At 42.3% G+C, this 17702-nt stretch overlaps 1 protein-coding gene across 35 annotated transcripts in view; it reads right to left on the minus strand.

Annotated features, from left to right (window-relative positions):
* Positions 1 to 17702, minus strand: part of LOC138064405 (transcription factor 4) — a 235535-nt gene that overhangs the window by 26135 nt on the left and 191698 nt on the right. For 26 of the 35 annotated variants that reach the window (XM_068926726.1, XM_068926746.1, XM_068926732.1 and 23 more), the window contains 4 exons: positions 16401 to 16533; positions 5006 to 5073; positions 3584 to 3662; positions 725 to 801 (listed from right to left, as the gene is read on the minus strand). In XM_068926726.1, the coding sequence (XP_068782827.1) occupies positions 725 to 801; positions 3584 to 3662; positions 5006 to 5073; positions 16401 to 16533 (357 nt within the window). The remainder of the gene's footprint in view (positions 1 to 724; positions 802 to 3583; positions 3663 to 5005; positions 5074 to 16400; positions 16534 to 17702) is intronic. The other 9 variants (XM_068926745.1, XM_068926743.1, XM_068926740.1 and 6 more) reach the window with 2 other exon arrangements.

The raw sequence follows: 17702 nt of genomic DNA on the forward strand, positions 1-17702 counted from the left end.
CGATTACGGAAAACTCCTAGACTTACAATTGAGACAAACAACAAACTGAGAAGACTGAGACAGTGGATACTGGATTCCTTAAAATTGTGTCTGTTTGTCCTAGCAAGCCAGACCTAATGTGCTTTTGGCCAACTCCAGCTCTTACTGAATCTTTCCATTAAAAAAGATAACAAATCTTATTAATATCCCTTTAATCCTCCTCTGTCATGCTAGCATTTATTCCTCTCTCAGTCCCTGACAATTTGCCCGGCAAGTTTACCCCGTAGTGTTTTCACACATGCCAGAGACAACTCCAAATCATCGCTGACATGTCTACTGCACTCGCTCGCTGAGTAAACAGAGCTGACTGACAATGCACACGCTCCGTCCTGCTTGACAGCAACCAGGGCTTCTTATTCATATTTTCTCTTCAATATATTCCATCTGCCTGTCTGTTCATCATTCCCTCTTTCTGTATCTATTATTCCCCTTTTTACTGCATTTCAACGCTGCATCTCTGTCGTGTGACCAAGCGGTAGATCCTGGCCGGCAGCAGCAGCTCGAACCGTTATCATGCACGCTAGAGTACGGGGCACCCATGATACCGACTTAGAGGTGGCAAAATCAAGTCCGAGGGCATAGCAGTCACTAACGAAATGAAAACCTGTGTGAGAAGAATGGATGAGAAATGGAAAGAACAGCAAGTAAAATACTGAGGCAGAGGAGGTCACTAATCAAAACATACCAAAGAGTGTAAGGGACCTTCATAATTGGGAGATGATGACGCTTGACCTCCATTTCTAGACCAAACAGCTGTGCCTGCTAATAGTAAAATTGGAATTACCATTAGAACTATGCAAACAAAAATGTCTTTCAAACTTTTTGGACAGTTTTGTAGACATGTAAATGCCGTATTCCAGATAGACTATAGAGCAGACATATGGAGAACTTCCAAAATACACATGGATGAAAAAAAGGTATTTTGTAGCAAAGCACGTAGATGCAGGCCACAAAGTTCCCCCAGGCTGCTGCTCGGCATAGAGGATTTCATTGATTCAGCAGCTGTACCTGCGAGAGGCTCCAGCAGAAGGAAATGTCTCACTGGTAAAGAGAAGGAGCACTTTCCAGCAGTGCCGAGAGAGGACCGCGAGACTGCTACGCCAGTCCAGCACATACTATCCTGACTTTGCTTCAAGACATATTCAGTGCCACTGATCACGTCATTCTGTCACCAAATTTACAAAATCTTAAAAAAGAAATAAGTAAAAACACTACACAAAACATTCAGTTATACTCTGATAAGGTTTGCGTTCTCTTAGGGGAGGTTATTTTCAAAGGGTCTAACAGAAAAAAAATCTAGTTCATAGCCACTGCTCCAAACCTGCTTCTGCTGCGGGAATAAAAGGTCTCTTGGTCTTCAGCAATATTTTCTAATGAAAAAATTTGCCCTTGTGAAAGAGGCAAAGCAAACACGGGGAAAGACATCTTTTCGAGTATTTTCCCAACAGCTCATATTTATAGTACAATGATGAGATAATTTACAGTGCTCTTTCTTTTAAATAAATGATCTTCTGAACGATCGTATGAAACAAGGTTAAGAATTTGAGATGGAAATATTAGGATTTTAATCTTAACGTCTAAATTGAGTGGCATTTGCTCGGACTGAGATAGGCCAGGGTGGAACTCATGGCAGTTTTTTTTAGGCTCGCTCTCTGATTTTTTTTCTCATTAAAGTCAAAATTATGTTAATGCTAATTAAAACGTAAATCTTCTCTTTTCTGGTCCCCATGGATCTTTTATTTGAGATTTTGTGACAGCACTGAATGGAGCAATGAAGAGCAATCTTTACTTTTGAAATAATTTTTAACTAGCCCTTGATATCCTTGAGGGAAAAGTGCCTTGCATGCTAAACACTTCTAGTTGTTCTTTAAATGCATTTACATTCCTTATTTTTATTTATTTTGACACTTGGCTCTTTCTATTTATCCAGTAAAACTTGTAGAAAGTAATGCAGCCCAAATTACTTAGCACAATATTTCTCTCTTCAGCTCGTATCCTTTTATTGGAAACAATGACAGTGCCTCACTAAGAGAAATGTAGCTCATGGTGCCAGGGTGTTGCTTAAGCTCAAGGATTGATTTCTGACCAAATATAAGGGCAGAGTGTCATTCTCTGCAGGGTGGGAATCCCTTCCTCTGTGGCATGGCCAGGCAGTCCCCCGGCTCCAGGTCCCCTGCTAGGTACGACTCCGGAGGAGGTGCAGATGTTTGTTGAATTCTTTTAACCACAACCGTTAGATGCTTCTTCATGGCAAGGTGACCGTGCGGGACATAAGCGTGGTGGCCCTTCCTCCTGGACCTCTTCCCACAGAGGCTGGGCAATGTTCTAGTTCTCCCTTCTCCTTCCTGATCGTTTTCATATGCTGCCAGCTAGCACAAGCTGCACTCCTACCAAGCCTTCCAAAAAGATCTCATCGCTTTAAGTCTATTATTATGTTTATGTCTCTAAGGTTGTGGTACCTTTTTAAAAGCTCAGGAGCACAGGAGCTCTCTCCACCTCAGTTGTACTACTCTCCTCTTTAAGAAAACGAGGGGTGGATCCCGCCTCTTTCACGAATTAACGGCACTGCCCTACAGGAACATAACCTCGGCTGCCTTTTCAGATTTCCAAGTGAGTTTAACGGGATCCAGGGACTCTCAGGCAAAGAAGAGGAGACCACAGGATGTCTGGTTACCTTATGAAGTAGACCTAGTCTTAAAGAGGGGAGAGAAAGTTGACAGGCCATCTCCAAGAAGTTAACGCATGCTGCGTGGGTCGGTTATGCAGGGAGGAGAAGCTTAATGCTCTAGGTGGAAAATCTCAAGGGTTAAGAAATCTGAATTAAATTCAGATAAACTTTCAAAATACTTGATGCTCATGAGAACTACCCTGGGCCTCTAGATCTTTTCAGTTTAGGCTTTTATGAGTACCATTGGGTTTAGTTAAAATATGCAATTATTAAAAACAAAGTATGTAATAAATTAATTAGATTCATGGGGTCTCAGTTTGTCCAGAGACACATTTTTTGGATCCAATTCTAACAGGCCTTTGCCTGAGCCTCTGAGAGAGAATGGGGGAAACGTCCAAGGACATGTACTCGCCACAGGAGCCTTGCAGCGAGGCTGCCGCAAAAGCGCTTGGTGACAACGTTCGCCCAGAGGCTATCACCTAGGAATGGGGACGCGGTCGGGGCTCCCGCACGTCCTGCCACTCTGTGGGGCCCAGCCGCACAAAGTGGAAATCATCTGCCAGAAGATCCTGAGGGGACTACAGGAAGCCGCAATAAGGATGCATAAAAACACTGCTTTTCAGCAGTAAATGCATCCACCTGAGAGGTGTAACAACCTTCTCTCTGCATTGGCCAAAATATAGCTTTTAGAAAATATCTCTGCTCATCTCTGTGAGAACAATCAGCCACCTGCATGTGTTTTACAGCAATAAGGAAATAGCCTGATGCTACTGGCTGGATGCTCATCTCACACCCAGTACTGTAGGAGTTCATTTAAGCATCTCCTACCAAAAATACGTTGAAATGTTCAGTAAAATAGAATTGTAACAACAATACCTGAGAGAGAAGGGGGAGAACCAACAGGAGTTGAAGGATTTGATGAAAAGCTGTTGTTGGTGTGATCTGGAGAATAGATCTTTAAAAGATGATAAAGAATTAATCTAAAGCCATCACAAACTGATGCAGAAAGAAATATGGAATTCTTATGCATTCAGTTCATTTAAATGAAAGCAGGACAGGTTAAAAAGCCTCTTATTTAAATATTAATATTTTTATAAAGACAACACGGTATTAGATGTAGGAAGCTAGACAACAGAATCCTTTTAACTGAGACATCTCGATGGAAACAGACACTAGCCAATTAAGTGATGGTTTCGGATTGGCACACGGATATGCTACAGCACGTAGACACATTTTTACTTTGTAGCCCGCTTTACGAATGAGCGTCATTGAACAAAGCCTTAGAGCGCTTCTCAAAACTGTTTTTTTGTTACGCTGAGATCCCTTAACGGCCAAAATAAAGCAAAGGGAACGGAGAACGTCACCCTGGCACAGCGGGTGGCTGGTGGCAGTGCACACCGACGATGTGCCTGCTCATGGGGCGAACAAGCCCAGCTGTGCCACGTAGATGGGCGACAAGCGACCCACCGTGCAACGCCAGCGCTGCGCGGCGCGTGCCGCGAGCCCGCGTCTCCGTCCATCGGCCGTGCTGTCTGTCAGGGCACCACTTAAAAGTGGATTCTGTACTGTATCAGTTATTTCAGGCAAACTATAGTCTTACTTTTCATCTTTTTTTAATGAAGCATCAGAAGAATATGCAAAAAAATTGACTCTCATGAGAACTCAATGGAACCCACTCTGCCCAGAAAATAACTATAGTGGTCCTTATTAAAAGCCAGTCTGTGCCAGCAATTACCTCAAGGATAGCTGAGATGCACAGTATTTCCCTCCACTGTAAGCTGGAAAACTGCTGTACCCCAGTTACCCAGGAAAGGTAAGAGATGGTAACTACTGACTTTTTAACAGCAACCACAATAACTGAATAGGTGGCAACTATCATGAAAAATATAACATCTGAAGGCAAAGGAAATTCAGAATGAATCCTGTTTGCAGATCGCTCAGCAGCACGAAAATAATCCTGCTGTTGATTTTGATTCAAACCTCCCTCATCTTAGTAAATGAAGTGTGTGAGAGACTGAAAGACATAGCTCATTGTCACTCAGTGAATGTGAACAGGCTAAGATTTCCATTCTTTTCCTTTCTACTCTGTCATAAAATTAAGTCTAAAACTCTTTAAAGTATCATTTTGCACTGATTGTTAAATATTTTTTATATTGGCAGTAACTCAAAACAGATGACCTCTGAGATCAGATCTCTCCTGTATGCTGCTCATCTTCTTAAATTCCAGACGTCCAATTCTGATTAAAGTTCACACTTTGAAAATGGAAAACGTGTATTCCAAAGTAAATATTTCCTTACAGAGGCAAGTGCTTTCCCCAGCGCATCACCAGTCTGCGAGCTGCCTGCTGCCCCACTTCCTCTGTTTGCTGAAAAACAAAAGACTGAATGTAAAAACAGACAGAAAGACATCATAGATTTCTTTTCCTGGTCCACTTACTCATAATTTAATTGCATTTTAATGCTAATTACATCAATTGAATCATTAATTACCATTAGTTTGCTTGCTAAGGTAGATATCAAACATACTCATGTTCCATTTTTGCAGATAAAATATAAACTTGACATCCTGCTTTTTAAAAATATATTGCATATTTGATAGTACTTGGCCATATGGCTTTATTTTTTCTAAATGAAAGGTTGCTAATTGTAGAAGATGCTCAAAGGTATGAAAAATATGCAAGTTCATAACTAGACAAGCCTGCTGTAATCTGAAGCCTGGTGTGCAGAAATGGTTGCCTTCCTTCATGCCTGACCCATGCTCATATTCGGTGCCAATCAAGGGTTGCTGTGTTTGTATTTTAAGATATTCTAACTTAACTCTTTAACGTTAAAGAGCTTTCTTCTTCAGAATCTCGAAGGCACTTTTGTTATAAGGGCAACATTTCACATTTAATATGTCAATAACTACTGGAGAGGAACATTCTAAAGGTGGCAAAAATGAATCCTCTAGAGTTGGGAATGACATAATTTAGTCTGCCTGTGGAGCTTGATTTCTTTTTGTTCTAGTGTCTGTATTATGAGCCAGTTGTTAATTACATGATGGCTTACTATTTTTCCAAGCAACCCTAGCCTCACTCACTGCAAAGCAAAGACAAAGGGCAATTAATAAGCAGTATTTTCTTTCCTTCCCATTCACTCTGTGACCTTAGTCCCTTCCCTACTTTTCAAAATGCATTTTACAGACATTATCTATTTCCACATAGGCTTTCCAACGTATTCCTTCTGATTGTATTTAAACATTTTATGCATATTTAATTTAATGACTTTTCACCATCTCAGGTGACCGGATTGCACCTTTGATATGAGAAACTGAAGGAAAGAAAAATTAGAGTGAAACATTTCACCAGTTTCTCACCCTCAAGTAACAGGATTGCAACTTCTCCATTCATATGAGAAGCTGAAGGATAGAAAAATTAGGGTGAAACATTCCACCCATTTTATTTTTCCAGAATACTCAGCATCTATATATCCATTTATAAACTAAAAGCATAGCTTTGACTGACTGCTGTGACTGATCAATACTTCTGCTTTGGTCCCGAAGGACCGTAAGTCCGGCAACTAAAAAATGAGAAACAAACAGTAACTACCCATGAAAAGTTTGGATTAATATCTTATCTAGTATCATACAGGAATGCTATGGCTGAAGCAGGACCAGGAACTTGCACCTACGGTGGTTTCACCTGTTTCAATCATCGTTTTTCTCTCTTAAGCCCCTGCCCTGCTCCCTGCGCGCTTTCCACGCTCTGCAGCATAGGGTAAGAGGTCCTACTCGCGCCTGACACCCCCAGAGCAAACCCACCCTCTGCTCTGAATGAGGAAAGGGCCTTGGGGAAAAGAACACGTGACCAAATTGTTAGAAGTCGTACCACGAAGCACAAACACAGCAGGAAACGTATGTCTACATGTGAGACGGGTGGGAAGTAACTAATGCTACCTTTTACATTTCTCATTTCATAACTTTTGAATGAGCTCCATCCTGCCAAAGGGCTAAATTTCTACCAGCAGCTTCGGCAGAGTCAAGTCAGGAGAACTTATGGAACGACATGGAACAGGGTTTTCCTTCTATTTCTCATTTACAACACGCATGTTATAACATTTAAGAAATGGAAAAACTTTACATTTAACTTGGCTACATAAAATTCTGACCTTTGATCCCAAACTTTTCGACAAAAGTCGCATAGTGGAGTTTGCTCGCATCCTTGCTTGCTCCTATCTTTCCTTTCTTTCAGTTATACCTTTATTATTACTATTGTATGTTTGGAAATAAGCTTATATGTCAATGATAACGTTTATTTGTTAGCTTAGTTTGAAATTAGGTCTCCAAGATCTATTAAGCGTAGGATTTGCTACACTGAGCCACTGTGGAAAGCACAAAGTTATTACACCCCTGAACATTAACCAAGAAATGCAAAGGCAATGAAATAGAATATGTGGTGTCACTTAGAGATGCAACTTATCAGACTAATTTAATGTTGCAAGCTGAAGGTTTGTGACTTGAATAATATGAGTCAGACATCCAGAAATTGAGTTACTTAGTTCTAAAGTGAACTGTGAATCTAAATGTAAATCATGCGGGGTTGTTTTTTTTCTTTTTCTAAGTGACTTTAACTACATTACTCTAAAATTAAGACCTACATTTGTCTGCCTGAAGACTGGGTTCTCATAAGGAGAGGAGCTATACCGGTCCTGCAGGAGAAGCAAACATAGGCACCACAGAGTCACACCGCATGTGCTGTTATAAGCCTCCGACAGCGCTTAGCTGGGCCACGTCTTATATTTGTTACTGCTAAGAACAAAGGAATTCTTCAGATACACTGAATATTAAACTTCTCATGAAAGACTTTGAAGACAAATTAATACAGTAGGCCTGGAAAACATACAAAGGAAAGGCACAAGGATGGGCAGAAGTATGAGAAGTTTCCTTTTGAGGAGAGGTGTTTCACTATGAAAGGGATGACGAGGAATACCTCGGGGGTTTATAGCAGCATGAGTAACCTGGGGAAGTCAAGCTGTGCATGATTATTCATGCTTCTCACCATATTAAAAAAAAAAAGGCATTTTTTCCACTTGGTATCCAGTCAAATGGGGAAACGCTCTACTTTAAGGTACGTGGAGACCAAATATACAAATAGAGAAAAAAACTGGAGAAATTCATGGGGAAAAATCCACCAGTGGCAGTTAAACATCAGCGTCCGGATGCAGCTTCAGGTCAGGATGGCTCTGAACTGTGACTGTCAGAGCCAGGAGGAAATGCCAGAGGATGGATGGCCGCGCACATGATTTCTTCCTAGATGCTTTGCAAACTGCCTGCTGCTGGCCACTGCTGACAGCAGAGCGCCGGCCCCCAGGAGCCAACACCATTTTTATCATTACGTCCCAAGAGGCGGCGGAGAAAACAGACAAACAAAGGTAACCAAGACACTTTCCACTTGAAAGATCAAGTCAAACGCAGCCAGACATGGATCTTGAGACAGGCTGCTAAAAGCGTTCATGTGTGGAGAATAACCAGGATATTTAAATATATCTAACTTCTACGTATGCTGTCATTTCTTACACAACTGATTGTTTTACATGTAAATTCTTCTTTGGTCCAACTACCATTCTGGTAATGTAAGGGGCACGACTGAAAGCTGCAGGTGCCTAGGAAAACCCCATATTTGCAGGAGGAAAAGAAAAATTTCGGCTTAAGAGGAGACGCAACAAGGACTGTCTACCGAAGGAGCCCAAAGAATTTGGAAGCAGCAGGACAAAACTAACTTGTCATCTTGGGACTACTTACACAGAGAATGGACCTCAAATGTAGGAAAAGATAACCCATGATATCACTACAGAAAAAGGTAACATACATTGCTGTTTTACACAGGGAATGACTATGGAATATTATCAACTGTTTCTATTTATATCTAACATTTGTTGGTCCTTCATTTTACTATTGGCTTCAGTGAAACACTATTTAAATACAACTAGTTATATACTGAAGGTCGAACAGACGTAGGCTTGTTCTGTAAAGCCTCACTGGCGTCCAGAATAGCACCCAGAATGGAAGAAAACTGATAGGAGAAATAAGAAAGGATATTTGGACTACGCTGTGAACTGAATCGTGAAGACAAATGTAGTTTCTCAAACCGTGTCCGTGCAGACTCGACTCTTAATGCACACGTCCCTCAAACTGTTCTGTGCGGTAGGCAGGGGACGCGCCACACGTGAAGAAGGATTGCAGAACAGACCAGCTGGCATCAGATCTGTCATCCTGCACCAGAGAGGGATACGAGGAAATCTGCGGACACTGCTCCAAACAGCAGCCCTATCAATCTTGTAGGCAGGGGCATTCACAAGGTAAGCTGTGCCGGGTGTGCAAAGCCCCAGCTGAATGAGCTGTGTAATAACTTAGTGAGTCAGCATGGTGAGGCCTCAGACAGTCTAAGACCTCTGCCTGTCACTTCTGGATAAAGATGGTCCTCCGATTTTTTTCCACAAAAATTTTGAATGCAGACTAGATACTGATCTTAAATAAATAAAAGGCTTTTTCCCATCCAAAATGCGCTCTTCCACTTCATTTTAGGCTTTTGGAAGAAAACCAGAAGATGTGCTGGTCAAGTAAGATGGATGACCTTCGGCAAATATTTAGTGCAGCTTAAATATAAGAACAAAAAATATTTTAAAAGAGTAACTTTTAAAAGCTAATAGTAAAAAGTTTTTCAAGTTCATTGGAACTAGGGACCATGATAGGGAGCTGGAAAAGACCTGCAGATGAGCAAGATGAAACATGACAATTCAAGGGAAAAAACGTCACAGAAGAAATGCTAAGCAGATCGTTTTCATCAGCCTTGTCCATGGGACAAGTGATATTTTACAAGGGATTAGTCGGGAAAATTGGCTCCAGCTGAAGTGTTAATGTAAAGGCTTTAAAATATATAAATAAAAAGAAAAAAAATAAAGAGCCAAATGATGCTTCTAAGGGTTCTCAAGAAACTCAAATACAAAATTGTCTAACTTCTAATCGCAGGGTGAAATCTATTGCTCAGTCCAACCTAGTACTGAAGTAAAGAAGGCAGAAAATATGACACCAATACTGGAAACAAGTTCTATGAGTTCAAAGAGCCAAACTTTAAATTCAGACTCTGTACTAGGAAAGATAACAAAGAACAACATGCACATGGATAAATACTTAGGACATCAATCAACAATGCTTTCTTGGAGGGCAGATGTGTCTTGCAAATCTAAAGTCCTTCCAAAGGACGATGAGCACGTGGATACAGGTGATCCAGTAAGTACAATGCACTTGCACTCCTCAGGAAGCTTTCAGCAAAGTCCCCTTGCAAAGGCTCTCAAAGAAACTAAATTGTCTTCAGATAACAGGGTAGGGAAGATAATCCTACAGATTAAAAAAATGATTAAGAAAGAGAAGAGAGTAGGAACTAACGGTTAGCTTTATAAAGGAGGAATATTACCAGCAAAACCCCAGTGCACAGCTCTGTACTGTTCAGCGTACTCAGGTATGGCCTGAAAAAAGTGACATATACTGAGGATGTTTCCTGAGAGGATAAAAATACATTCAGGATAATAAAATATAAAGTTACCTGTGAAGAGCAGCTCTTATAACACTAATTTGCTGGGCAATATGTGTCATACGCAGAGCAGTGTTGACAAATACATGGCAACAAGCATGGAGAAAACAAAGCCTTACACTATAAATATACATGGGTGGGGTCTCCGTTACCTAATAAGCACTCCAGAAAGAAATCCAGGAGCTACAGTGAATAATTCACTGAAAACATCAGCTTATTGTTAAGTAGCAGAGCCCTCCCCCCCGCCAAACCCCAAACAACTAGGAATTAGTGTAAAAAGAACAGAGACAAAACAAAACATTATGGTGCCATACGAATTTATGGCACATCTATATTTTGAACACAGCGCAAAGATCTGGTAAGTCCATCAAAAAAAGAGCATCAAGGTCTACAGAACAGAAAATGTGAAGAGAAGACAGAAAAATCAGAGCCTTGGGGTAGGCTCCGTCAGAGGAAGAACCAAATAAACAAGGGAAAGGGACAACTCCAGCAGGACATGGGCCCCGATGGGATGCACCCACGAGTGCTGAGGGAGCTGGCGGATGTTATCGCTAGGCCACTCTCCATCATCTTTGAAAGGTCATGGCAATCAGGAGAGGTGCCTGAGGACCGGAAGAAAGCCAATGTCACGCCAGTCTTCAAAAAGGGCAAGAAGGAGGAGCCAGGAAACTACAGGCCTGTCAGCCTCACCTCCATCCCGGGAAAGGTGATGGAACAGCTCCTCCTGAAGGTCATCACTAAGCATCTGGAGGACAAGAAGGTGATCAGGAGTGGTCAGCATGGATTCACCAAAGGGAAATCATGCTTGACCAATCTGAGAGCCTTCTATGACGGAATGACTGGCTGGGTAGATGAGGGCAGAGCAGTGGATGTTGTCTTTCTGGACTTCAGCAAGGCTTTTGACACTGTCTCCCATCACATCCTCCTAGGTAAGCTCAGGAAGTGTGGGCTAGATGAGTGGACGGTGAGGTGGCTTGAGAACTGGCTGGATGGCCGAGCTCAGAGGGTTGTGGTGAATGGCGCAGAGTCAAGTTGGAAGCCTGTGGCTAGTGGTGTCCCCCAGGGGTCAGTCCTGGGTCCAGTCTTGTTCAATGTAGTCATCAATGACCTGGAGGAAGGGACAGAGTGCACCCTCAGCAAGTTTGCTGATGATACTAAACTGGGGGGAGAGGCTAACACACCAGAAGACTGTGCTGCCATTCAGAGGGACCTGGACAGGCTGGAGAGGTGGGCGGAGAGGAACCTCAGGAAGTTCAACAGAGGCAAGTGCAAGGTCCTGCACCTAGGCAGGAATAATCCCATGCACCAGTACAGGCTGGGGGTTGACCTGTTGGAAAGTAGCTCTGCAGAGAAGGACCTGGGAGTGCTGGTGGACAACAAGTTAAACATGAGCCAGCAGTGTGCCCCTGTGGCCAAGAAGGCCAATGGTCTCCTGGGGTGCATTAGGCAGAGTGTTGCCAGCAGGTGGAGGGAGGTGATCCTGCCCCTCTCCTCAGCCCTGGTGAGGCCTCACCTGGAGTCCTGTGTCCAGTTCTGGGCTCCCCAGTACAAGAGAGACATGGCACTGCTGGAGAGAGTCCAGCGGAGGGCTACCAAGATGATTAGAGGGCTGGAGCACCTCTCCTATGAAGAAAGACTGCAAGAGCTGGGCCTGTTCAGCCTGGAGAAGAGAAGATTGAGAGGCGATCTCATCAACGTGTACAAGTATCTGAAGGGGGAGTGTCAAGAGGATGAGGCCAGTCTCTTCTCCGTGGTGCCCAGCAACAGGACAAGAGGCAATGGGCAGAAACTGAACCACAGGAAGCTCCATCTGAACCTGAGAAAAAACTTCTTCGCTGTGAGGGTGACAGAGCATTGGAACAGGTTGCCCAGAGAGGTGGTGGAGTCTCCTTCGCTGGAGATATTCAAAAGCCGTCTGGATGTGATCCTGGGCAATATGCTCTAGGTGACCCTGCTTGAACAGGGAGGTTGCACTAGATGATCTCCAGAGGTCCCTTCCAACCTAAACGATTCTGTGATTCTGTGACATGCTACAAGCTCCAAAATCACAATTAACACAGAGGAGAGGCTATTTGCTGCTGCTCATGGCAGCACGAGAGTGAGCGAGGACCACGTAAGATCCTGGGAAAGCAGATTCAACAAGGGGCAGAAGGAGGTTCCTTGGCACGCGTGCCAAATTTAACTGCGCCAGGCAAGCGAGGAGCTCTTGGACCTGACCATGTGGCAGATGCTAAGGCTGAGGAAGCTGAAGTCCGTAAAGCTAAGTGACATGCACAGGCTGGGGCCCTGGCTGCTCGTGCTGGTTCCAGCACAAAAAGAGGGCACACCAAGTAAGCTGGGAAGAGCTAGGTTCAGAGCAGACACCAGCAGGCAATACTTGGCATTGGGTCGTTGACCTGTAGGATGCCTTTCCAAGCGATGCCACGGATGCTGCAAGTTTACACCGGTTCAAGGAGAGACTGGATCAGCTCATGGAGAAGAATGAGTTAAAGGTTCCCACATACTCAGACCCGTACCCAGCTGAGGCAGCTCCTGAGTGGGAAATGACTGGGAAAATACTATATATGCTTGCCCTGGTTTTATATTCCTTCCGAGGAAATCCTTACAGGCTGCTGGAGACAGGACCGTGGGGGAGACGAGCTTTTGGTCTTAACAAGGACAGATGTTTTTAAGTTCTTTGCAAAACATTCTGAACAACTTAGCGCAAGGAACGCTATGAAACCCACTCAAATTTGGAAGGGGACAGTTTATCCAAAACATTTCTGGACTGGGCTTAATTGAGTGAAGTAGTCAAATCCAGACTTCAAGAAAGGTTTCTATTAATTAATTAATGACGGACAAAGTTTTGAGGCAAGAACGAGGGAGCACTCAGTGAAACTTGCAGGACAACAAATTAAAATATATAAATAAAGTACGTATCTACGTATCAGGTAGCAGCAGGTCCAAAAAGGGATTAGACAAACTCATGGACAACAGGTCCATAAACAGACACTTGAAGAAGCAGGCAAGAATTTACCCTCTAACCTCACTAATAAAAAAATTCTGGATGCGAGGGCAGTACGAAGGGAGCAAACGACAGAAATGGCCAGGATGACGTTTTGACACTGTCAAAAGTAGAATGCTAGGCTAGACGGACCATCGATCTGATGCACTAAGGCATTTCTTACGTACTTATGGTAGCTCTTAATTTCCTCAAGTTGGTCGGAATATAGATTTTATCTATATACAACAACTACACGCATATAAGCATATAAGCCTAAATAACGATTTCCACGCTTTCAGAGAGCAAGTCTCCACTGATACAAGGCATCAGCAAATTTTGGTGGGACATAACAGACACTGAGAGCTTGGAAACAGGATTCCTCTGTTGTAAAATAGGACTTGAATGTGCATCGCAGGAGCTGTTACTTTCACTTTTGAGCTATTCCTCCACTCACAAAACTATTAACGTGCTGAAGACATCATGAAAGACTGTAACCTTGTAAAGGATCAATTCTAACTATGTTGAAGAGCATGTTTATTGTTATACTTAATCTCCTAAAACTTTCTCAGAGTGTTTCTGTGAAGAACAATTCTGCACTGGAAGGAAAACAGACAGAATGGTAAAGTATGTCCTTTTCACATCATACCGGTGGGACTGTTGATTGTAAATCTTAGATTATTGAATAAACTTCCAGGAATCTGTGTCTCAACCAGTATAATTATATCTAGCAAAGTATCTGGTGTAACTGATAGGTTGGAGCCATCTATTAGAGAATTCCAGACAGACTTTTTATAGTTTAAATGCTAGTACAAACTCATGCTGTTCTGATGGAATAGTGCTTTCTAGAACAGCAGACTGGAAATTATGTCTCTATGTAAAGAACAGTGGAAAAACTTGCACCATCTTGGTATTCATAGCTGGTGATCTTCCCAAATTATGAGGAACTGGCACTGCTGGATAAAAGTCATATTCTTCTTATGCTATGTGACAGTTCACCACCCTAGTGTAACTGGAAGCTTAACATTCTTGTAAAATGCACAGTGCAGTATTATGTGACTGCTATAATAATAAAATTACTGTAAAACTAGTGCCTCCAGGGGAAATGTACATAATATTTCTCCTGGAAAAGCTGCGTGTCACAACGCATCATCTCATACAAACAATAAGTCATTAGACGTGAAAGCAGCAAACAGGATTAATACATGTATCACACAGACATGATATAGTGTCTTTAGCATACGCTGCATGAATAGATCTCAATAACTGGCTGCTTAAACATTACATTGCTTCAGACCTTTGAAATCACAAAGCCAACACTCCGAGGAAGATTAACCACTGCTCCTTGTCAGTGCTGTCACATAGTCCATTGAAAGAACTTTCTCCCTACTGCTTTTCAAATCTGCACTGCCATTTAATCAATGCGACTCGCCTACCAAAGTCCTGCTCACTGCGCTTCACGCTCTCCTGCTGTCGCACCTACTCTCCTAGAGCCGGTCAGGCATTTCGCGGAAGTCGGAAGGTACGTCTCAGGACACACTTTGCTAGGCAGTCCCCCTGCTCCGCACGGCCGGGGTATGCTGGTGCACTTCCTGGAGCAACAGCTCCAGTCATGCAGCCTGGGACCTCGCCAGAGCCTACATCTGCTCACTTTTGGTCCCTGCTTACGCTCCTTTCTCTGGAAATCAGGGCACACGGAGAGAAGACAGCGTGTGCCTAGACTTCAAGGGAGGTTCATTGACTTAGGAGGAGATTAGGACTCACATCTAGGTCCAAGAAATACTTTTGCAGGCTTCGGTTTAGACATAGGCCAATGGCACTTCTTGTTGAATATTTACAGCTGTGCAAAGAATCTGCACATTTGTATTGTAGCTCTTTTGATTTTTATTCACACATTGGAATTTTCAGCAGATGAATCCAGATGCAAATCTATATGAATCTTTTACATGGAAAATTTAGACATTTTCATGGATGGCTCATTCAGGCATAGGGTCAGGAGAGTAGATTCAGACTCCTACCTGTTTATATCCCTCAGCAAAATGTTGCATCCCTAAACGCTATCTGTAATGCTTCTACATAACTGTTGCAAAAAACCAGATGAATTAAATTTGACTCTATTCGGCTCCTTTTGAGAGAGAGAGTGATTTTTGATGTCACGCACACAGGAAAAGTAATACATTGAAAAGGAAGAATTCTCAATGGAATGGCAAGATTGAGCACAGAAATACTATACTGTAATGGGATACTTTTTTCTCAGACAGTGATAAATTAAGAAGAGACTGTATTTAGTTTCTTCTTTGTTCAGAGACCTTGAAAAATATGATGCCCATGTGTTAATGTTTGAACCCACCCTCCATTCTTACTGCATTAGTCCTGCTCACAGTCATTCAATACAGAATCATGTGTGTAATCTGAAACATGTGTCAAATGATGTGTTCCCTATTTACCAATTATTTAATTAGCTTTATTTGTTCTTTGAGATACAGGCAAAGCAATATTTCTTTATTTCCTGTCTTTAAGTATGAACCGGTATTTGCCAAACAGTTGAGAAAGTATACAGATGTATGCTATTAATTTAGAAGAGCGCGTTAGAACAATATCAGTAACGTTAAAAAAAGAAGGCTCTCTTCTCGTTACAGAGACATGCTGCCATCACCGGTTTCCCCCCCACGATGTGGAAATCAAGTTAAAAACTGAAGGGAATGGGTGTTGTGATACAGAAGTAAAGTATCACTTCACAAGGTGCTGTAGGCGATTAAATCACTGAAGACAATAAAATTAGACTTCAAAAATAGCAGGATTAGGCACTTAGTGGGTATAATATATTCCATACAAACTTTGAAACAAACCACTTTACTGAGTTGAATATTACATTTTTATATTAATTCTCAAAGAGAAGAAGCATTAAATGCTTAAGCAAGGAAGGCAAAGGTCAATTATAATATATTTATTTACATGAAATTTTTCACATCATCTTTCTACATCTACTGAACCGAAAATCTAGCCTTTCTCTATACTTCAATACACTAGGAAATAACTCTTCATCTTGACTTCAACTATTTGGTGTTAGGATTGAAACAGATGAGCTGGGAAGACGGTAACGAGAGCAAGGGGGGACCGCCGGGAGCCGGCGGGGAGGACTCACCCATTATACTGTCCGTGCCATTGGCTGGGGGTGTGCAAGAGGATGCGCTGTAATGATTCGTGCCACTGCGGTGGAAGGTGGACATCGGAGGAAGACTGGAATTGATGTCTGCTGAGGAGTGTGATGGGTAGCTCTGTGGCAAGAGGGATGAAAAAAACGGAAGCATCTTAAATGCCGAGAACATGCAAGACAGCAGGCTACTTGTATTGCTCCAGTCTCAAATACTGCCGTAATTCACCCAACAGAGAAAAGCAGAATGTTGTCGTGAGACAGAGGGACGAGCACATTTTTCTACTCAAATCTGACAGCTTCTTGAGGAGATACAACATGCACCTGTGGGTACTGAACATGCATAACATGTAGTGAACATGTATGAACATCTACAGTGGAAAGTTCGTAACTGATGGTGGTACGGCAGAAATAACAAGAAATTGTGATGTATCAAGCAAATCTCTGCGACAGGGACAGCTATTTGTTGGAGGAACAGTCTTCCAAGGGAAGTGGTAGAAACCCATACTGCTTTTGACATTTAAAACAAGACCTGACAAAGTACTGCAGAGCATGCTATAAGGAGACACGCTGGCACAAATGGGCACACCAGGTAATCTATTGGATCCATTTTTTTTCTCCTGTTGAGGTACCTCTATGCTATAGACAACCAAAAAAGGTGATGGATCAAGTTCTCTAAGCAAGTGCAAGACAAGTGTCTGGGTAACACATAGAAGACATTGATAGCTATACAGCTGGATTGACACAGACCTCCTTTACTGTGACACAATGTTGCTGCGGTTAAATTTTTGCTGAATTTACATTACTATAAACCTGGCTTCCATTAGTGCAGTTTGTCACTGTTAAATAGTCTTTTTTTAATCAGTGTAAGACACAGTGCGCAGACAAGTGCTAGAACATGCCCAGCTTTTATCTCCATCACAGCGCTGTTCCCAAAAGGAAGGGGTCATGCAGAAGATCTCCCGGTTCTGGAGACTCTCATACAACGGCTCATTGGAAATAAAGGTAGCTGGATACCAATAACTGAACAGTATCTACTCCGGGATCAAGGCATTATAATGTTAGTGCAACGTTAGCTTTGCACCCTCTGTCTCCTTATGCGGTTCAAAGTAAGCTGGCTAAAAACCATTTTTTCTTCATTTCTATTATTTAATTACTTTTGCAGGATTTTTTTTTAGTTTAGTACCAAATTACAGGATATTTGAAAGTTACACCAAAAAATGTAAATATATAGCCAAATCCTACTTTTCTTACCCGTGGAAAAACCGCCATGAACTCTGACTAAAGTCTGAA

The sequence above is a fragment of the Struthio camelus genome, chromosome Z, assembly GCF_040807025.1.
Source record: "Struthio camelus isolate bStrCam1 chromosome Z, bStrCam1.hap1, whole genome shotgun sequence".
In the NCBI taxonomy this organism is placed as follows: domain Eukaryota; kingdom Metazoa; phylum Chordata; class Aves; order Struthioniformes; family Struthionidae; genus Struthio; species Struthio camelus.